The 22,542-nt window shown below is 52.2% G+C and overlaps 2 protein-coding genes across 3 annotated transcripts in view; one reads left to right on the top strand and one right to left on the bottom strand.

The window, feature by feature from the left end:
• RASSF4 (Ras association domain family member 4) overlaps positions 1-20,444 on the bottom strand; it is a 34,423-nt gene extending 13,979 nt beyond the window's left edge. The window contains exons 1-3 of one of the 2 annotated variants that reach the window (XM_046654415.1): positions 20,326-20,444; positions 11,009-11,101; positions 8,712-8,787 (exon numbers count right to left, since the gene is read on the bottom strand). In XM_046654415.1, the coding sequence (XP_046510371.1) occupies positions 8,712-8,787; positions 11,009-11,070 (138 nt within the window). In that variant the 5' untranslated portion in view covers positions 11,071-11,101; positions 20,326-20,444. Of the gene's footprint in view, positions 1-8,711; positions 8,788-11,008; positions 11,105-20,325 lie in introns of both variants that reach the window. The other variant, XM_046654416.1, reaches the window with a different exon arrangement.
• On the top strand, positions 1,408-2,892 carry DEPP1 (DEPP autophagy regulator 1). Its single transcript, XM_046654417.1, has 2 exons — positions 1,408-1,697; positions 2,245-2,892. Exon 2 carries the CDS (start codon positions 2,272-2,274, stop codon positions 2,860-2,862), a length of 591 nt encoding a protein of 196 aa, XP_046510373.1. The 5' UTR covers positions 1,408-1,697; positions 2,245-2,271; the 3' UTR covers positions 2,863-2,892.
• Positions 20,445-22,542: the final 2,098 nt, after the last annotated feature.

Below are 22,542 nucleotides of genomic sequence, written 5' to 3'. Positions count from 1 at the left end.
TAAAAGGCTCTACAGAAGCATCCAGACAGAAAATCTGTCAAGGTGGGAATTGCCACATCTAGTTATAATCCTGATTACCCAGCTCTGAAGGGCTTCCTGGCCCCACGCTTTTGCCCATGAGGAATACCCCACCCAGAATGCAAGAACTTGGGACCGCCAGCCCCTCCAGTTTGCCTTAGGAGTCTGGGATCAGCCCAATAATCAGACCTCAGGCTTGGGTTGCTATCTCAGTGGCTGCTTTATGTCACCTGTGGCTGAGGACTGCGTGGATAATCTAAGAAGTCTGAAAAAGTGCATGGCGCCAATTCTTTACCAAGAGCTTTCCTGGGACTGCCTATCTCATCCTCAGCCGCCTCTGTGCTGGTCACCCCTGGACATCTGCAGTGGCTTATAATGCTGCCCAGATGCTCCCTGGTCTCCCCATTAGCTGCCCCTTTAGCCCATGCACAGTGGCCAGGCAAATCCTTCAAAGCAGAAACCAGACTATTGCACCCTTGTTCAAACACTGCAGTGTTGTCCATCCCCCTCAGAGGGAAACCCAGGGACCACACCAAAGTCCACTGACTTCCTCCCACATGGGCCAGTCATGTGGGCCCCTTGCTATCTCCTGAGCATGTCCAGTACACTCCTTTCAGAGGGGCTTTGCACACCCTGCCCCATCCACTGGGAACACAAACCTCTATTTGTTCAGATCCCTGCTCAATGTCCCCTCTTAGAGATGACACTCCTGACACTCTGCCACAGCTGTCCTGTACTTTTCTTTGCAGCTGGTATCAGTTCCTGAAATTACAGCACTGATCCACAAGCACTTGACCGTCTCCCTCACTAGAAGGAAAACTCCAGGACACAAGGACTTTATTCACTGCTATGTTCCCTGAGCCTAGAGCAGTCACTGGTGCACAGGAGAACTAAGTAAGATACCTGGGAAAAAAGTAAACAGACAAGTTCTCCTTGGAAAGCACCACACCTGGGAAGCAGCAAGACCAGGACCCTGCAGGCTGCCCTTGCCTCAGAGCAGGCCCAGGGAGCTCTGCCTCAGCCACCTCCAGGCTGAGCCCTGCGTTGCCATGTCTGGCAAGGCTGCCTCACAGGTGCAGGCACAAGGCTCTCCCAGAACTAGAGCTGGGCAGAGTGTTCCAGGGTCGTAGGGTGCTGGTGTAATCTGTAGTGGGGAACTCTTCTAGGGGGTGGTGGCAGACCCTAGAGCTGCTTGTGGGAGCCCAGTGCAGCTTCCTCCTCCTCTCCCAGTGGCCTGAGGTGGCCAGGAGTCCTGTCCACCCCGCCCCGACCCTGCCCTGCAGAGTAAACACTCCCAGAGCCTCCCACAGGAGCAAACACTCTCCAGGCTGGCAGCTGGGCCAGGCCCCACCCACCAAGCTGTTTTCCTCTGAGAGCCTTCCCAGGCTGCTATTTTTGGCCCTCGTGACAGTAATTGATGGCTGGTGGAAAGATATAAAAGCAGCTGCCAGGTCTGGGGGTTTGCAGACAGCTCAGGGAAGATTTCGCTCTGGACAGTGGCACAGCAGACAGAGGCCGTGGCACATCGTCCTCACCGACCTCCTGCCGGCGATCCGACGCGGACACAGGGCTCTGACTGCTGGCCCCCCATCACTCTGCCCTAGCTTCCTGGGGACTTCCCGCAGACTGCCCTTGCTCATCCAGCATCCCTGCTAACCCCCAGACCCCCTCTGCCACAGGTAAGAGAGAGCAACTGCCCTCTGGTTTGAGATAAAACAAAAAGGCTTTGTGTATCTTTGAGGGTGGTTCTCTACCTGGGACTTGCACAGCCTCACTGAGGTTTAGAGACCAGTTAATGGCAGTGGTAACAGCTGTAGAGGGCTTTATATTTATAAAGGGATTTCACATGAGGTGTCATTCCATACATTTCTCACAACCCCTGTGTGGTGAGTATTTATAACCCCATTTTATCAAGGAGTAAGTCAAGGCTTAGAGAGGTGAACTTGCCAAAGGTCCCCAGGTCAGGAAGTGGCAGAGCCTGGTTTTACCCAGGTTTCCGCTGACCCAGACTGGGTTCTCTTATCTGTACAGGTTCCTAAATGATAGTCTTAGGTACGCGGGCTTTTAATATTAGCAGGAAGGAATGCCCAGGGGTTTGCACCTGGTCTAGAATCTGTAGGCTTCACAACACTGAGGCACAGGATTCACACAGGCAGCCTCAGATGAGGGAGGGGACACGGGGGTGTCAGGATGGCATGCAGACTCTCACTCTCTGCCAACCAACAGGTTGCTGCTTCTCTGTCGCTGGCAGCCATGAGGTCCCGGCTTCTGCTTTCTGTGGCCCACCTGCCCACAATCCGGGAGGCCTCGGAGGAGATGCTGCCCGGGGGGCCTGGGCAGGAACTTCCAGCCTCCCCCAGCCTGGATGACTATGTGAGGTCTATCTGTCAGCTGGCGCAGCCCACCTCAGTGCTAGATATGGCTACAGCCAGGGTCCGACCCAGCAGACCCCACCGGACAGCCCGAGCCTGCGAGAAGAGCTGCCCCCCTGGGTCCCTGCAGGACATCACCACCCACTTCAGCGCCCAGCAGCCTGCAGCGCCCAGGCCCAGCACTGCCGACCCCCTGGACTGGCTCTTTGGGGAGTCCCAGGAAAAGCGTCCAAGCAGGAGAGAACTGCCAAGGATGACTGGTCCTTCTGCTGAGCCCAGGGGTCCACGCAGACAGATGGACAGCAGCAACGCCTGGAGGGCCCACAAAGGGAGGCTTGGTGATGCCAGGATGCCCAGACACTCTCTAGCAAGACCACTGAGGGATGGGCACCAGGACACCCCCAACAGCCGCTGCCCCAGCAGTGTCCTCAGAACTCTCTATCTGCAGCTCCCGGTGATCCATGAACTCTGACCCCTCCTCAATAAAGGCTTCTGTACCGAACATGCAGGTCTATGTCATCTCCCCACCCTCCCTCCCCTGAGGTGGGCCCTGCCCCTGGCAGGTCTCTGGGAGGGAAACACCTTTCTGCAGGGGCTGCCTGCTTTGGCAATTTACAGCGAGACCCCTACTCTGAATAGGATAACAGCCTATTTCACGTGATGTGATCCGGCTCACACTGCTCATTACTGGCTGATCACCTTGGGCAAGTTGGTTAATGTCTCTGTTCCTTGGTTTTCTCATGGGTAAAGTGGGGGAAATTAATGGGACCTGCCTGCTGGGCTGTAAATGTGATAAAACCCACACACCTCATGAGGCGCATGTTACAAGCCCATACACGGAGTAGCTGTTGTCTCTGTGGCTGCCTCAGAGGACTGGAAATGAGGTTAGGTGAGAAGAAGCGAAGGTCTCAGCCCCCCACTGGTTTCAGAGCGAGGCCCTGGGCACTCCCAAGTCAGCCTCTTGGCCCCCACCCTCAGAGTCTGTGTTCCAGGAGGCCCAAGAGAAAACATGAGGTCTCAGCAAATGTACCCACTGTGTTTCAAGGGACCTGTCCAGGGGTGCCTGGGAGAAGCTCAGTGGCTCCAGCCCACAAGTTCTGTTGTGTCATCAAGTGAGTTCTCCCCATGCTGAGGGCCAAGACAGAAGCTGCACCAGCTCAGCCTGCAGGGCGCCCAACGCCTGGACCAGATGGCCCCATCCCCCTTCATCCCCACTCCTACCCCCTCCACCCAGGGGGGCTCCCAGCTGTGGGAGGAAGCCCAGGGTGTTGTCCAGATGCCCTGCTTTCAGGCAAGTCCAGGGACCAAGGCCTCACCCCACAGAGGCTCAGGCCAGCCTGGGCAGCCCTGGGTCCCCCACAGCCGGGCAAATCCCCGTTCCCGGAGGCATCCGGTCAGCAAGGAGGTAGGGGTAAGGAAGGAAGGTAAGGAGAGGGAGGATTTCCTTCCTCAGAGAAGCAGGTGAGGCATCAGACAACTCAAAAGATATCAGGCCTGAGGACCTGTCACCCTGTTCCCTTGGGCCAGGCTGGAGCTGGCTGACCACGGCTCGGGCAGAAGGGACAGAGACGAGAGGAAGAGGACAGAGCTGGGCCGGCAGCTGAGCTCACTGCCTGCTTCAGTGGACATTCAAACTTTTTTCTTTTCTGGCTATTTTTAAATTTCTTTGGACTTTAATAACGTTTATCTGTCCTCTTACATGTGTGTTTTGTGGAGAGGCAGAATGTAAATCAGATTTAAAAGAAGAAGTTTCAGACAAGCAACTTAGTTTCCTTATCTGTAAAATGGGGGCCCCAACACCTACCCTTCATACCTACAGGGCTCAGGGAAATGGGACAAGTGAACGTGGAGGTGGAGTTACAAGCACCATATACAAACGTTTGCATCTGTCACAACCAGCTGAGTCTCTGCTCAGCTCAAACCTGCGGGTCGCTGACCTTCTCCGGAAAATACATCCGGGGCAGCCTTCAGCCAGAACATCCTTAGGAGGTGGTGGGCAGGCTGACCTGCCGAGTGGGCGCCTGGCTGGTGAGTGGATGGGCTGGGCTTATTGGGCCCAGCCTCACTGCAGCCCCTTCTGTGAAGCACTGTGACACTAGGTCAGAGGGAGGCAACTGGGATGATGTTGGCCAATTCCCCCCAGCTCAGAAACCACACTGCTGTATTTGGGGAGGTTAGAGGGCGTGAAGAGACCCTTGGACTCTGGGCTCCTCTGCTAATATCTCCCGATATGAAAGAAGTTAATGATACCTTCAAAATATGCCAAAATATTTTTTTTGTTTTTGAATAAAGGGCTGTGGGAAGAAGAGGCTTCTGGCAGTGTCCCAAGCTCCTGCAGGACAGAACAGCTTAGCAGAAAGTCCTCACGGGGTGGGGGTGGGGCCTGGGCTAAAGAGCAGTCTCATTTTCTCCCACCCACTACCAGAATAGGGAAGGCACACAACGCCCCACCCAGAGGGGCAGGTTGGGAAGCACTCTGGGGTGCCCAGGGAATATGTTCAGGGGCCAAGCACTCACCCAGGGGCCAGTGGTATGTCAACTGCCCATCGTTCCTGCCTTTAGGCCTCAGAAGAAGAGGGATCATTATAAGAGGGAAGGGCATCCTGACTTTCTGCCCCCTGGGAGAGACAGCGCTCTTTCCTTTCACACATTGAGCAGGGGGCCTGCGGCTCAGGCTGGGGACTGGGAGTGGTGCATGCTCCTGCCACCAGGGGGAGCCTGCAGCCCACTGAGTGCTGAGAGAGAGGCAGGTGGGAGGTTGGGGCCACAGGCACACACCAGGACACGGGGGGTCCTACTGTCTCTTGCTCACACAATTTGTCAACGGTGATATATTTACCCACTGGTATTTACAGGGTCTGTTTTTCTCTTGAGATGCCAACCAACTTGGTTAAAATGCTTTGCTATCTTCAAATGCACAGATTGCTCCCAGATACTCATGCTTTTCATTGTAACACAAGCAAAATTATCCCAAAGGCAAGACTTAAAATGAAGGAAGCTAGTGCCTTGGCCTCCTGAGCGGGTAACCCCTCTCCCCTAGCCCTTAGGAGGCTGGGGCAAGGTTCCCAAGGAAACACTTGCCCCAGGGCGTGCCCCCTGCCCACTGACATACTTCATCTCTCCAAGTTCTATGGACCCCAGACAAAGCAGCAGAGGAGAGGATGCCCCTGAAGTGTAGTGGTCTGGCTACAATTGCTCCGGGGAAGCCCCAGTGACAACGGGGCGGGTCTTCCAGGGACCCACATGGCGGTGAGAGAGCACACACCCGGTGCTGAGCCCCTCATCAGCCAGAGGAAACTTAGCTTGGGGATCGAGGGTGACAAACAGCATTCTGAGTCCCTGAGGCTTGTTGAGTGATATGCCACCAAGACCTCCAAAGACCTCCAAAGCTTAACGCTGGAAATGATACTGCCGTATTATAAACTTCTGTGCTCAGGCCCGGGAGCCACACCAGCGTCTTTTACCTACTACAGTGCCATCTTGGATGAGAAACTTAAACTCTGAGAACCTCAATCTCTTTGTCTGGAAAGTGGTCACTCCTACGTTGCAAAGCTCTTGTATTACAACTAATAAAACAGAGGCAAAGTATCTGGTGCATTGGAGGTGCCTGGAGAATCGTGGGTTCCTCCCGTCTGCCTGCAGTGCCCAAGGAGAAGTCGGCCTGGGGAGGCCCTGCAGCAAGTGCCTAGAATTGCAAGTTCCCCAAGGCCCAAGAGATCCCACGTCTGCAATCCGAGAAAGTGTAGAGGCCCTGGGTGGTGGGTGGGTCACTGAGGGATATGGTGTCCCAGGAACCAGTCATGCATTTCAGCCTCAGAACCCCGTGCCTCCCAGGCCTACAGCCTGTCTTTAGGGTGGTGGTGACCTCCCAAAGACGCACACTCCCTCAGACTGGGATCCTTCACTGTTAAGGCTCCAGAAGGTTCCTGAATGGTACTTTTTGGCTCCAAGGAGATCAATTCAGACCCTCACATCTTCTTTAGGGTTAGGAAGATGAAAATCCCTGCTGTGGGATGTTAACTTCCTACCTCTGGCAGCTGTCAAGGATACCTCTTCCCTATTGTGGGTCCCCACTTCTCCAGGTGGACTGTCCCTTCACATACAAATACAGGGCACAGGTTTGGGGCTTCCCAGCCCCACTCCCCACAGAGCTGTTCCTACAGAGGGGATTGTCTTGGGGAATCCCAAGAGCCAAGACCAAGCTCTTAGACTAGTGTTTCTGAAACTTTGCCTTCCATCAGAATCCCCTGGAGAGCTTGTTAAAACACAAATAGATGGGTGAAGAGTTTCTGACTCAGCAGGCCTGGGGGAAGGAGGGTGATAGGAATTTGCATTTCTAACCAGTTCCCAGGTGATGCTGAAGCTTGTTGGTGTGAGGACTATAGGTGGAGAGTCACCATGGTCTTAGATCAATCCCTGAATGGCCCAGGGCTGAGCAACAGGGCCCAGCAGAAGACCCCAGCCCATGCCTTCAGCACAAAAACCAAAGTGAGCCTAGCTCCTCACTTAACAGCACAGATCAAAACTTCCCAGCGCAGTGGAGCTCAGGACTTACCCCAATTTGCCCCACACCTGTGCCTGATGGCTAGTCATCCCACACCTCTGCACAGGTATCACCCTGTGCCTGGCCCACAGGATGCGGAACCAGGTAGGCACCTAGGCCTAGGTCTGCGGGTTTACCACCCAAGTAAGAAAAGAGACAGTGAGACCAGAGAAAGCAGGGCAATGGGATCAGAACCTGCAGGTAGCAGTAAGGGCTGAGCCAGGGCAGGCTGATAAGACAGATGTCAGAGACCACTCCGCAGGGGAAGAGCATGAGGAAGGAAGCACAGGGCAGCATGGAGGGGATGGGGAACAAGTTGTCAGGGCTGGCCCCAAGACCCTGTGCAGAGCTTCAGGTCAAGGGGAGGTGGACCCTGAGGGGTATGCCACCCAGGTCATCACACACAGCCCAGCTCTGCCTGAACCATGAGCCAGCAGCCTCCCTCCCATTTAGGCTGCTGAACCATGACACTGGCCTGGCCTGGCTGACTGGAGGCTGATGGAGGCAGTCTGGTGAATGGGTTCCAGTTGGCCCTCCTTCCTGGTACTGACTGGCAATCCCTAGCTGCCTAGACATCAGGGCTCGCCCTCTGGTCTGGTAACTGAAGAAAGATGTGTGGCTGTCTGAATAACTAATGGAAGCCAGGATTAGTGAGCAGAGTGGCCTCTTTCTGGATGAGGTCTCTGTGGGTTGACCTGGGCTTGAAGTGCCCTTTCCTGTGTTCAACAACAGAAGGGGGACTTGGATGCCACTGGTCAGACTGACTGGCCGGAGAAAGTCCAGGAGCCAGCCCGATCTCACCCTCAGACACCTCCCAAATAAAACATTACCACTATAAGACTCCCCATTAGGTTTTACAAATAAATTGAATTAGACCAAGATGGGGCCCAATGTCCCGAGCGGGGTTCCCACGTGAAAGGCAAGACTAGGCCTCTGCTTGATCTGCCTGGTGAGTGGTTCCCCGAGCCTAGGCTCTGCTGGCCACTCCATGGTGTCTGTTTGGCCTACAGACACATTTTGTTTAGCCCATAAGATGTTTCAAGGTTTGGGAAATTCCACGTGAAATTCCAGATATCTAACTTCTTTTGAAAAATCAGAAAGGGTCTGGCTGTACTTAGCCCACATTCCTGCATAGCAGTGATGAATTTGATCTGAAGGCAGCAACAGGCTGCCGACAGGACACGCTCTCCAGCTTCCTCCACTCCCCACACCTGCCCTGCCTCTTGCATTCAGGCCTGCCTGGCCCCGTGAGCATCTTTTGGGGAGCTCTCCTCCATCTCAAAGCTTTCCTCTGATGTTTATTATGATTGACAAGCATGGAGGCTGCCTTCACGCCTCAAGTGTCCTGTAAAATTGGAAGCCAGGGCCCTGTGCTGAGTTCCTTATTTGCGCTGTGGGATGGGCAAAGAAAGGATTGGGCTGTGTGGTCTCAAATATTTCCAACTCCAATATCCAGGCAGTTCATGTAGGCAAAAGTGCCGGGTGGGAGGAGAAGGGCCACAGGTGATTTCCACCTGTTCTGAACTCTCCCAGGGAGGCTCAGGCCCTCAGCAACCCGTACAGGACCTCAAAGGAGAGGTCCTGACTACTGGGAACCTGACCCCCGACTCAGAGGACAGGTGACTTTATAATTCATTATCTGAACTGGGACACTTCAGAGAGTGCAAGGGATAGTCTTAACAATGACCCTGGGTGGGAAATAACAGGTAGAAATCAGGGCTGTCTTCAGCAAACCAGGATAAACGGAGACCCTATGAATAAAGAGAAACAGGCCTTACCTCTCGGTGTCTCAGCTGAAAGCTTCTGCCCTCATGATAGCAGTTGTAGGTTTTCAGCAGGCTTAAGAGCTCCGACCTGAAAAGGTAAAGGCACACACACAATCTTGGAGCACGGCCAGGCCTTGCACAAGGCGTTGGTTTCACTGGTCTCAGTTTCCTGATTTGTAAAATGGGCATAATAGTCCCATCTTGCCAGCCACACATAATCAGTTGAGAAATAAGACTCTGCCATCAGACACACACCTTTTAGTCTTCCAGAGGACTTCTCAGATTAGCCCTTGTGGAAGGCATAGGAGTGGGGCTGAGAAGGAAGCGAAAATCACAGATGGGCCACATCATTGCACAGCCAGGGTGTTTGCACACTTTCACTATTACAGATAAGAGTGCCTGACAATCTCCCTGAACTTTACTCCTGAGTTACTTCCTCAGAATAAATCCCCTGGGCTTGGATTACTGGCATTTTAACGACTCTTGCTTTTTCCCCATATTACTTCTACAAGGCCCTGGTGTGCTGCTGTGGGGCCACCATGAGAGGCGCCTTCCTCTTCCCCATCCTGACTTTCTGGAGGTATAATCAAGGGATGAAGGTGACAGCTGTGGGAATAAGATACTGAAGGCCCTAAGGAGGCCACTCTGCCCAAACGCCTTCTCCCAAGAAGAAAGGGAAAGCCACACTTGTCCCTCTGCTGGCGTGGAGCAGAGAAAAAACGAGAACAGCTCCCTGGTCTCAAGCTGGGCTCTGCAGGACAGTGCAGTCCATAGACATGAAATGTGAGCCATGCATGTAAGTTAACATTTTCTAGTAACTATATCACAAAAGAAAATGAAATAGGTGAAATTTGTTTTAATAACATATTTTATTAAACCCAATATATATAAAATATTATCATGTCAACATGTAATCAATATAAAAATTATTAATGAGATCTTGCTCATTATTTTATTTTGTAAGAAGCATTTGCCACCTGGAGCCTCTTTTATAGTAACTACACCTTTCCAGCCACAGGTCACGTGCCCAGCAGCCACATGTGGCTGGTGGCTCCGCTACTGCATAGCACTGCTGTAGAATCTCTTTAGGCAGTGATTTCTCCCACACTCAAGTGACCCAATGTGTGGATGAGCAAAACTTGCTCTGGTGTTCTGGTGTCATCTGTGTGTGACATGGGGATAATGGCAACTGACAGGGGAAGCGATTTACAACTTCATGGCATTAACAAAGGAGGATTCAATGTTGCACATTCACTGTGCTTACAAGTGAGTCAATGCTGACCATAAAATTATTAGGATATGTGTACATGAAATTAATCGTGTTATGGTTATTATTATGACTTTTAAAAATATTGTTACATTGGTCTTCTTATAAAATTTAAATAAGGAAAATGAAGGTAAGGGCAGTTTGTGAAATGATAAGATGGAATGCTGCCTGTTTTCTCAGGGTCCTCTAGCAGGAGGACCCCAGGGGGCAGGTCCTCAGCAAAAGCTAGCCCATTTCAGGAGGCTGATTTGTCTTCAGGGTGGCCAATAGGAGCTGCTCAAATTTAGAAAATATTTGGACTCAAGACATAAAAAAGCAAGATAAAATAAAAACTATACTGTTCTTTAGTTCAAAAATGAATTTGAAAAAGTATCCCCAAAACTTTTTATGAGATAGAGAATAAAGAACATAAGCAAAGTCAAAAATCATTATGTCAATAAAATACACTTTTTTCAATAAAACTCAAAATCAGGGGCTGGCCCAGTGGCGTAGTGGTTCAGTTCACGCACTCTGCTTTGGTGGCCCAGGGTTCGCAGCTTTGGATCCCAAGCAAGGACCTATGCACTGCTCATTAAGCCATGCTGTGGCAGTGTCCCACATGCAAAATAGAGGAAGATTGGCACAGATGTTATCTCAGGGCTAACCTTTCTCACACACATAAAAAAGAACAAAAAAAACCCTCAAAACTGATTTTGAGGGTTTTTTGTTTTTTCCTAAACTGTTTAACACAATAAGAGTGTTAGGATTGCTGTAGTTTTCAAATAAATTAAATGCCATCTCTGCAGAGTCACAGAGGGCATTGTCACACTCTCCTGCTTTTGTGGGCCCGAGAAGGCAGGGGTCAGACTCACGCCCCAAAAAGATATTTCACTTCCAAAGAGACAGGCTTCCAAAAGAAGTCCCTCATCACTGTCCATGGGGCAGGCACGCTGTCCTATCTATGAAGAACACCCAGAATCCTTGACCCAAAGGCTGCCTAAGGCAGAGGAGTGGCCACAACAACCGCACGTCTGAAGCTCCCTCTCTGCTCACAAAGGCTTACTTCAGAATGGACTTGCTGTTGCTGATGGGCACGTGAGAACTGGGTGGACAATCTTCCTTCATCTTCTCCTCTTGTTTGCAGACTCCAAGTTACCTGCTGGGAAGATGAGGAAGGATGTAGAGACAGGCGAGCCTGGAGGAGCGCCGGCCTGTGCAACACCCAGAGTCCTGGTGCAGAGTGCGGGGACCTTGGCTTCACCTCCCACCTCCCCACTCTCTCCCACCCTCCACCTCCACTCCCCGGCACAGGGCTGCTGAGGTTGAAGGGTCAGGCCGAGAGGACTTAACACGGCCCCACACCCACACATGTCAGTCAAGCTCCCCCTGGCAGGGCAGGGTCAGAACTGCTGAGCCAGGCCCTATCAGCTCCCCTCCCCAAAACTGTCCATCAGTCTCCTAAATGGTTCAGACCACATGCCCTCTTCCCTCAGCCAGGACATCCTGGATGATGGTTTCTGCCTCAATAGCTCCTCCAAACCTCCAGATCACCCTGGGGCTTTCTCCGCCATTCCCACTGAGCCCAGTGGTAGCTCCATTGCTGCCTTTAGAGTCAGTACACCTGAGCCAGCTCTCCTAGTGATGGGTTCCTTGGTACTGTACTCACTACGTGCTGGACACTGTGTTGAACATTTTCTATGAATTAGCTTATTTACTTGCAACAACATTATGAGAGAAGTACCATTCTATTCCTGTTTTATGAGTGAGAAAACAGGGACAGAAGTTAAGGACTTTGCCCCAGATTCTCAGTGGATAAGTAGTAAAGTCACTGAACACAAGCATTTAGACCCTAGATTCTGGTTTCTTAACCCCTTCTCTATACTGATCTTGGACAGTGACTTAAACCCCCCGAGCCTTCCTTTTCTCATCTACACAGTGGGGTAATCCGTATCCTACAGGAGTGTTAGTGGATTCACATATCTGTTCATATCTCTTCCCATTCACGACCTGGAAGGGTGTACGGAGCTTCTCAAACTCTCCCCAGGGTTTCTTTCATGGCGGGTAAGTCCACTAGAGCCTTCTCTGTCTTCTTGGCATCTTCTGCACAGACTCCTACTCTACTCTTCTCTCTCCACATTACCCTTGCCGAGGACCTTCTCTCATCAAAGCCCCATGTGTCAGGCAGTGAGCCTCAGCTTCACATACATACACACACACACACTCTCTCTCTCTCTCTCTCTCCAGTCTTAACCCTGCCTCTACCTCCCTTCTCCCAAGATGCAGTAGGAATCTGAGGGGTTAAGTTACACTGGCAGGTGGCACAGACAGGGCACACAGCCTGCCCTTCACACCACAGAGACTGGCTCCTTCACAAAAGCCCAACATCTGTTCACACAAAGCTAGCTCAGTCATGTCTTTCCAGCCTGTGTGTGTGCAAGTGTCACCGGGAGGCTCAAGGTCAGGTCCAGCTGCTTTCATATTAATGTCCTCAGAGTGGATGGAGCACCCCATCCCCTTGGGCACCGACTTTGACCAATCCAGCACGCTCTCTCCCTCTTGTTTGACACCATTCACAAACAAGACGAGCCTGCCTCCTGGGGTAGCACCAGCCCTGAATGAGTACTTGATTCTGGAGGCAGAGGAAAAGTGGAGAAGGGGATGATTTCAAGGAGGTGGGCTTCCCTGTGACCTCAGAATCATCCTATAAATACCTCCCCTCTGCCTCGATCCAGAGTGAAGCAAGTCATGGCCTAGACAGAGGGCAGGCCACCTTGTGGGGCAGGCCCCCAGCAGTGGCCAGCAGCAAGGCCCTTCCTCCACAGGGCAGAGGGAGGAGCACCATGGGGGCTAGAGCTGGGGACCTCCAGCTGCATTCTTCTCAGCCTATTTCAAAATAGGGTTTCAGTTCCTCAGCACCTCAGCTCTCCTGTGGAAAAAGTGATCTGCCAGGCTCCTTCTCTGGGTAGTTCCTCAAACACTTATGATGCGGAAGCTGGCTTCAGCACAGGCTAAGGCAGTGTGTCTGGGTTTCTCGCTCAACACTGTGTCTGTGGGTCTGTGGCACAACTGTCTTGCTTTAAGCAAGCGCATTATAGGAAGGGCTGGATTTACTCAGAAATAACACAAGGTGGGTGTTTTCTCGCCTCCCTCTATAGCCAACTTCTCTCCTGCTCCTCCTCACTTCCTGCTCTGAGCTCCAGCCTTCCTGAGCTGCTCACAGCTCCTATCTAAAAGGCCCTGTGCTTCTTCCTCACGTTGAGCTTTTACGGCGCTGTTCTCTGCTCAGAACACAGCCTGGGCCTCATCCTACGCTCTCAGGTTAGCTCCTCCAGGAAACCCTTGGGAGCAGCCCCCTCCTGTAACGTCAGCAGCAGCTCCTCTCTGCCCAGCACCTGCTCCTGGCTCCTCACCGTGCCAGGCACAGCAGGGCCTGCCTCTTCATTTGACTCCCCCAGAAGAAAAGGAGTGTGGTGGGCAGGGATGTTGCTTCTCTGCCTCTTCTTTCCAGTATCGAGCATTATAAGAGTATTATAAGAATATTGGAAACCTCATGGGATCTCCCAAAGTCAACTTTCCCAGAATTGTGCACATAAGCACCAGAACAAATCGTGTACACATCTCCAGGGGCCAGGGAGATGATCTGGCTGAGAGACACTGGCCAGTGGAGTCCACTGGGAATTGGGGGACACATTCCTCCTCTAAAGGGGCAGCTTTCCTGGTTTTCAGGAGAAACTAGAGATCTAGATTTGGGGGGCTATATTTCACCATTTAAAGCAAGGTGATGTGGCAGAGAAATTTACTGCCCCTGGAATGACCATGTGATGGCTCACATTCCAGCCCCCTGCAGCTATGGGGCCAGGTGACGAACTCTGCAAACAGCACTGTTTTGTGTCACTCTCAGGCCAACACATTGAAGCTCATGCATGACCCTGCAGCTCTCCTGTCCTCCACCGTAGTGACTCAGAAAGCCACATGTTCCAACTGGTGCAGCTTCTTTATGGTCCTCCTGGGTCCTTGAGTGCCTCTGTGGACCAGAGCCCTCTGCCACCCACAATGGACATGAGTGAGAAAGAGAAATAAACCCCTGCTGTGATAAGCCACTGGTGTTTCAGAGATTTGTTACTGCAGCAGAAACTAGACTATCCTAATATAGTAAATAATTCCATTAAAATGAATACATACAGTTAAAAATAAAACGTAGCCAGAGAAAACATACTTGCAAGATAGATGCCCTTAGTGGGGCTCCAGTTTGTGACTTCTGATTCGCATCATGACTCAGTTTACAATACTTTCACCCTCCCACAGTATGTGGGGAAAATATCCATTCTGCTCTACGTAATAGAAACATTTATAAGTGGAATTCTCTGTAAGTCAGTCAGTGATTAGTTATGAATAGAAGATGTTTCCTAAAGAGCTCTGGGCTGCCCCAGACCTGTGTGGCTTCAGTTGCTTGCCTTTTCCTCTCTGAGTCGTAATCTTCCCATCTGTACTACGAGAATATTAATCTACAATGGGTTAGAAATTTTCTCAACTGTAAAATTCTTAGTTCAAATGGAATATGTATGCAAATCAGATTAAAGGGGGCTGCTCTGGTTGACAGTGAGGCGGGTGGAGGGAGCTCCATCCAGGGCTTTGCCTCAGGCTCCAGTAATACTATTAGTAAAGCACTGTGCTGAGTAACACATGAGATCCTCTACACTGGCCTTCCGGAGGAGCGCTTCACCCTCAAGAACCTGCTTATTTAAAGGACATGACCAACACGGTGAGCATTGCCAGTCAGAGGTGGATGGCATCAGCTAGGGGAGGCTGCTCAGAGGGAATCAGGAAGAAAGTGAAGGAGGGTCCTGGATTGCAGACGGCAAAGTGAAGGGAGGAAGAGGAAGGCAGCTCATGGGGTAAACAGCTCAGTTTGGCATGGACTGAGAATAGGGTACACCATCCAGGTGAGGGCAGGAGTTAAGTGAGCAGAGCTGAGGGAAGCAATGCAGGGCTCACTTCAGCAAAGGGTGCTCTTCCAACTTACCGGGCAGGGTCCAAGCCTTACGGGGTGATAAACTTGACCCCACAAAAAAAGTTTCTCCTTTGAGAGAACCACGTATTTCTGAGTCCTCTGACATTCACTGTCTGCGTGACCCTAAGCAAGTCACGCAGTCTCTCTGGTTCTTACATGTCCCATCCCTCCACCCTAAGCAGGCAGCATCTCCATCTCCCTGAGCTCCAGACCTGAGCTCTGGTACCTCTCACAGAATTCCACTCCAAATGTGAACACTGTGCATTTGAGTCTCCTTTGCCAGACTGAAGGTTGACATGATTTTCATTCATTTTGATACTCCCCATGTCTTTCGAGTTCTAAAGTAAGCTGCAAGTGGCCTAAGAGGCATCCTAGAGATAACTTGATGAGAGAGCTTCAGAGGAGGGAGAGAGCACACACATCCCTGCAAGAAAGCAAAGGGAGATTTCTCTCCATTTGGAGCATGTTCCTGAAACGTCCCCTTAAACACTCGCCTCCTTGTGCATTGGGCAGGCCTTAGAGAATCTCTAATGGAGTGTTTTTCAACCTTTCATAATAAGCACAATCTTATCTTTAAATAAAACCCTAGGCAGAAGCCCAAAACACAAATGGATTAAGGCGAGGCTGCTTTGGTTGAAGCAGGAGTCAGGGAGAGGAGAGGATGAGCTGGGGCCAGACTGCCATCCAGGCACAGTCTGAAACCACAGAGTGACAGATGCAACTGGGCAGGCCCAGCCCAGTGTTGAAGGAGTCCAGCCTTCTGTGTCCTGGTCTGCTCCCCTCCCCCAGGCCCCAGAGCACACAGCTCAGGGCTCCACGCTTGCTTCCCTGGCTAGAGGGGGCTCTGTCCCCACCCAGAGGCCTCACTGCAGCCAGGGCCCCCTGTTCCCCAGAGGAGAGGCCCCAGGGCAGTGTGCCAGCCATGGTTACCTGTCCCCAGTGAGCAGGCAGTGACTTGTTTTCGCTTTCCAGTTCAGCGGCTACTCCGTCAGCTGGGTGGAAGGGCTGCTGAGGACAGCTGGCACCACAACCTGTCCTCACCATTGTCCCTGGCCTTTGATTTGAGACAAAGGACACTGAAGCCCTTACAACTGCTAGGCTTGTCCCATCTTCCCTCTTTTGTGGTCATGGAGTTGTGATCACAGAAGAAGGCAGTGCTGTGGCTCCTCAGGTCCCCACTGCAGCCCGGTGGCAAAGGAGAAAAAGACGGCTAATGAAGTGCAGTTTTCATGAAGACTATGCACTGCCTGCTTCTTAGTCTTACAATGCCCTCTCTTTCAAAAAATGATGGCAAAAATAGATGGTCATTGTTGTCCTCACTTGGCAAAATGGAAGATGCATTAGTGCCAAATTACAATGTCCTGAGGATGTCTGTGAAATCTGAGAGCTTGGTTACCCCTGTTCTGACATTTCATAAAATTAGGATTCTTATTTTCTTATTTAGGCATGATTAAAACCAAACACATAAAGAAAGTGACATGAGAAGCCAAAGAAAGGAGGACAAAGCATGTGGGGCACAGCTGGGGGCCTTTTGGCCCAGTCTGTTCCCACTAGAAGGAGGTAGGAGGTCTCCAGGGAGAAGGCATGTGCTGGTGACACTGCCATGCATTCCTGGGAAGCTAAAGCTCCCTGCTCTGCAACCCATGGCCACAACTTTCAAATGCCAGCCAGGGACAGCAGGACAGCACTGAAAACAAGGAAGCTTTAAATGAGCCGCCCTGGCACCTGTCAGCCAGCAAATGGCAGGCGGTTGGCCAGGGGAGAAGCTGCAGTGCCTGCTGGTACCAGCTGCCTCTGAGAGGGCATCTGGCTGGACACAGGCCACTCCTCAGCAATACATTTTTGCTGAGAAAGCCAGCTTCTGGGATATGGATGGCAAGCATCAATTCAGCAGCTGCAGCTCCTGCCCTCTTCCACACTACTGTCCTCATCCCTCCTCCCTGTGCCACCATCACCTTGCTCTGGCTTGGCCACACCCCTCCCCACCCCAGCAGTGATGGCTAGGAAGCCCTGGGAGGACACTGTGCACAGCCCAGAAGGAGGTGATGGTGGTGACCGAGGGAGGGCAGGAGAGGAGGCCACAGAGCTACCAGCCACCTCTACTCACCACCTTCTCTTGGGCCGACCCCATGGACCGCAGCTTGCCTTTACCTTATCCTCCCCACCTCCACAGTCCGGGGCTCCCACCAGGTCTCGCTGAGCCCATTCTGGCACCCAGGCCTCCCTGACACCGTTGCCTTTCCTCTGAAGAGCCTGGCCCTTTGCACCCATGCAGACTGGCCTTCCTCACAGCTTCCTGACAACCCCAGCCCAGAGGCAGTGCCTCACTCAGACCCCTGTGGCCAGATTTCTGGTTTCTGACCTTGCTTTCAAGGCACAGCAACCTGGGGCTAGAAAAGCCATTTCCAATCCTCCTGCTCCCACTTATTACACACACACTCCCTGCCCTGTGGAACCGTCCCTCCCAAATCGGGCTCAGCTCTTGCCTAGGAAAGAGGGGATCTGTGGCCACAGGAGTCCTCCTAGCCATGCTTTTTGGGCTAAACAGGTGCTCAGAATGACCACTAGCCAATATCCTGAGGGCCTGGGGCCAGGGGAGTGGCCCAGGGGACAGTCCCTCGAGGTGCTGGGTGCCAGCTGCTGCAAGGCCACACTGGGCAGTCCGTACGGCTGCCCCCAACTGTGCTATCCACTGCCAGGCCTGTGTGCCACATGCAGCTGCTGGGGGTGGTCTCCTGTGACATGCGGTGTGTCTCAGAAGTCTTCTGGGTCATGGAGCCCTTTGGAGTTTCTTGAAAGTTAACATTCTCTCCCCAGAAAAATCCATGTGTGCATGAGTGTGTGTGTGTAAATATACACACACACTGAATTTGCACACCACTGCAGGGGGATCAGGAAGGCCCTGTTATGCGCCCCTAAATCCCTAGATTTCAGGTTAAGAATTTCTGCTAAAAGGTGTCGCAGCAAGAGAGGGGAGGCAAAGGAGCAGCACAGACAGAGAAGTCTGGGTGTGAGCTTTGCTGGGGCATCAACTTAGCCTGTGGCTTCAGCATGTCGTGCCATCTCTTAGGCCTCAGTTTAGCCAGGATTGTACTGGCAGCTGGTCTAGTGTCTTCAGGGCTCTTCCCAGCTCTGGGGCTATGGGGCTGTAGGACACGCCGCCCCTAACCCCCAAGGTCAGGCAGGGCAAGGGGAAGGGGTTCCAAATGTCTCCCTCAGCAGTGCATCCTGGGGAAGGACGTCAGACAGCCAGAAAAGGTGACTGAGCAATCTGCAAGTTCCTCTTTAACAAGAGTGAAAATACTGCAGAAGCTTTGGGAAGTGCAGCCACTTCCTATTTGATTTTAACTTACTTTAAAACAATTTCAAAATATTCTCTGTGACAGGATAACCACCCAGCCTTTGCAAGGATCTGGGTTCACAGCTCTGCTCTGTGATTCTTTAGCTGTGTGACTTTAGGCAAGTCCCTTTCCTGCTCTGAACCTCAGGTTCCTCATTAGCTGAATCACTGACTGCTGCGAAGGTGAAGGAGGAGGCACGTAAGATGAGTTTCATATGGGGCTCACCCACAATAAACAGCAGCTCCTCTTATAGGTCATAATGTGAGTCAGGGGCTCCGGAGATGGGAATGTGGGACTCAAAGAGGATGACAGTCCTCCCAGGAGGAGCAGCTGTGAGCAAGGACATATCACTGAGTTTACTCTCAAAACCAGGACCCAGGTCCCCAGAGGCCCAGTCCAGAGTGTGTTCTGACAGACCTCAGAGTCCCCCTTTGAGGCTTTGCATTTACAGGATCTGAACTGCAACATGTCCCAGTTCTGCTCAAGTTCCTTATTATGTGTCATTGTCCACCTGACCCTGACCCAGGGGGACCCTGAACCTTCACTCTGTTCTTGACCTCCAGGCCACCCACTGGAGTCTTACGGCACGACCCCACCTCCCAGCTTTCACACTGACACTAGAGTAAACTGTGGCCTCAATCTCACTTCACTGTCAAGTCTTGAACCACCAGCACTACACACAGAACTAGGACAAGAACTAATGACAACAGTTAGCAAACACTGGCAACGTGCGCAAACACACCCTATTACAACTTCCAGCCAGCAGTTTCTCATCTAAGTTTAACACGCTCCATGCTCCGTTCCATCTTCTCTCCCTTCTTCTTCCCCTTCTCCTCCTCCCCCTCCCCCACGCCCTCCTCCCTCCCTCCCTCTCCCCAGCACCTCTGCTCTGGTCCGGGCAGCTCAGGAATTACACAGGGGAGTGGGAGGCAGGCAGATCTGCTCCTATCTGTACCTGTTAATTCTACCAATTCCCTTACAGTTCGTTTGTTTAATCATGGCTTCTGGCAACAAATTCTGATTGTGCCCTGGGCAGCTAAACTACAGAAAAGCCAGCGAGGGTCTCTTCTGCCAGGGCAAGTGCATGGCTGTGGAGTCTAACCTGCTTGGGTTCAAACTCCAGAATCCCAGCCCTCATTTGCTGCGAACTTATTTAATTTGTTTGTGAAGTAGGTTACAGACGCTCTCCCTACAGTGTCTTAAGAAAGCACTGGCACTGGCTTGGCACTGATCCTGGTGTGAGAGGAGGCCCTCCCCCCCACAGGGCCATGCCAGGTTAAGGAAAACACTGAGGCAGCTCTCGGGAGTTCGAAAAGTAGGACTGAAAGTCAGGAGGCTCGGGGAGAGCAGGGTGGGCTCTGCCGCCAGTGGGTGAAATGAATGAGACCTGGCACCATCAGCCCCGGGTTCAAATCCTGACTCCGCCACTGACTCATCTGGGTAAACCCGACGATTCCACAACTCTTTAACCCTCAGTTTTCTCATCTGAAAATGGAGATTATGAAAGTATCAGGGCTGTGAGAAGTAGGTGGCATACTGTGCTAACGCCCTTAGCACAGGTCTGGGAAGGAGTCAAATCATCTATAAATAGTGTTTGTGAGGCAAATCCCTCTTTCTGCTATAATCTTGGCGTTGGTTTTCACCCATGAAATCTGAGAGTTGTGCCAGAGGCGCTTCAGGACTCTCCCCCCAACTCTAAGTTCAATGCTTCTAGGATATTGGCTAAGAGGAGAGACAAGGTGGTCAGACGTGTATGGAGCCTGCGGCGGCCTGACCTGTCTTGCTCAGGTTTTAGCCCTAAAGGGCCCTCCCCTTGAAGAGGTGCCTGGCACACTGCCCACTGTCAGCATTGGGCCCAAGGCCCGGGATGCGCCAGCCTGGCAGAGGGAGGGGACCCCGCGCGCGGCAGCCAAAGGGCACCTAGTGCCCGGGCTCCACCACCTGTGGCTGGGGGTGCTCTGGGGCTCGGGGCGGAGGTCTCGGTGCTCCGTGGACGCCCCCGAACTCTCCTGCCCGTGCATCACTCACCGCCTACACATCTCGCAGTCCAGAAGCCTCTGCCCGTGCTGCGATCTCGCCGGCACCAGAGGGGCCTCCGCAGCGCCTACTGCCCAAGGCCCGGTGGGTTCCCAGCGTGGGGTCCTCCCGTCCCCGCCCCTCGCCCAGCGCCAACCAATGCACCGCCCCGTCTCTCGCTCTCCGCCTCGCTCCCCCCGCCCCTCCCCCCGCGCCGGCCAATGGTGCCGCTTCGTCCGGCCCGCCCCGCCCCAGGCACGCGGCGCAGGATCCGCTCCAGGCGGTGCCCAAGGGGTGGCGGGGGAAGTTCGGTCCGTCTAGTGCTGGGAGGTGTCCTCGGACCGCCTCGAGGGCGCCCGGAGACGCGCGGAGGCAGCAGTCCCGGCTCCGCAGGGGTAGGGAGGGTGTGGTGCGGGCGGTGGCAGGGACCCTGGGGTAATGGGACCTTTGGGTTTCCAACAAAGGCCGCTGCGTGGGCGCTGCAACTGCTAGCGTGCCCGTGGCGGGGGGGGGGTGTGAGGGGAGGTTATCGGTAAAGCCCGGAGCGTTGTTATTTTTTGCTCTTTATGTATGTGCTGCCCTGCTGTTTGCTTGGCGTGAACTCTTAGAGCTCCACCACGTTTAAGAAATCGGATCCGATGATAAAGAGAAAAGGATAAACTTCTATCCTAGTCACCTCCTGCCGGACGAGGATTTGCTGGCGCGGAGGCAGAGGGGACAGAAGACCACAGGCCTTTTGGGGAACTCGGAACAGTTCAGTGTTTCTGGGGTGTGAGCATGGCAGGGTGGGGGAGGGGTTAAGGAGGATGTTTGCAATTTTTGTTTTATCTCAGATTCCAGTCCTGACCTTGGGATGGATCTCCTGTCCTCTGCCCCAACATAAATCATTTTAGTTTCATTCAATGTGTGGTTCCTAATCTTTTTAGCATCACATGGCCATTTTAGAATCTGATATGGACCTTCTAGAAAAGTGCGGGTACCCACATAGGCAAAGAGCAGCTGCGATTTGAGTCTATAGGCTCCTGACCCCCCGTTGAGAGGGGCTGTGCTAAGCATTCTTGTTACGATTGCTGGATTCTGGGCAAAGAGATTGGGTTGCCGTCTGTTTCCTGCCTGACCTCCCCATATTGCAACCCTTCTGGGCATGTTTTCCCCACTTGCAAAAATGAGGGGGTTAAAGGTGACCAATACAGGGATCCTTCAGGTCTATGATGAATAATGAAAAGCAGTGGGATATATTGAGGTATATAAGGAAGCCATTTGGTTTAAAACTAATTTGGCCTGAACTTGTTTTTCCAGAAAGGCCTGACGTGGCATGTTGGCACACATTGTACATCTGCTTTAGACATTTACAATGTTCCAAAGCCAAGAATGATGCCCTGAAGATAGGGATCTTGCCTACCCCATATGGGCATTTCTTTAAGGATAAGCATGTCTTCCCAGAAGCTAAGGATTAATTACTCATCTGGTTTAACTCATCTCCTGACCACTGACCTGCTGACCAGCGACTTGCTGCAGTCACCTGGTGAACACTGACCTGCTGTGCTACCAAAGTATCTCGTGACTGTAGTACAAGAGATCTTCCTGTCACATGTGATGTATGCTCTTTGTTCCAATGATGAGGATCAAGGCTGCCCCTGCCCCAGGGAGAAAAGCCCAAGGCGTCCTGCCCTACATACTGATCTGTATCATCCTCGGGAAGCACAGGACGTCCTGACTTAATCCGATCTGAGTCTTACCTAAAGTTATAGGACCACCCAATAACCAGACCCCACCTGCACTGATACTATTTTAATGACTTTTTTACATAATCTTTCCTTTGTCTTGTAAAAAGATAATTGACATACCTATGCCTTAAATTTAGCCCTACCCTCAACCAGTGTTTGCAGCTCTTACTGCCCGTGGGTCCTGTCCCCTTGCTGCTCCATGCTATTCTCTGAATAAAAGAGCACTACTGCCAAACCTCGAGAGTCCATGAAATCTTTCTTTCGACTCCTCGGCTCACCAAGCCTACATCACCAAGATGGTATAGAACCACGTTGTCCCCCCACTTCTTCAGAGAACTTCCTTTCTTGGTTGAAAAGTTCTCCTGGGCTATACTCCTCAAATTGGTTCATCATAAACTCCCCTCAGTTTTGATTTTTAGATTGATTATGGAGTATTTGCGTCAACATCTACCTGTGCATGAATTCGTGAAGAATGGCCTATTGTCTGCCACTGCACGGCATC

Source organism: Equus quagga, chromosome 2, assembly GCF_021613505.1.
Source record: "Equus quagga isolate Etosha38 chromosome 2, UCLA_HA_Equagga_1.0, whole genome shotgun sequence".
NCBI classification, from domain to species: Eukaryota; Metazoa; Chordata; class Mammalia; order Perissodactyla; family Equidae; genus Equus; species Equus quagga.
The sequence above is the reverse complement of the archived record's forward strand: the minus strand, read 5'-3'. Positions and strand labels throughout refer to the sequence as shown.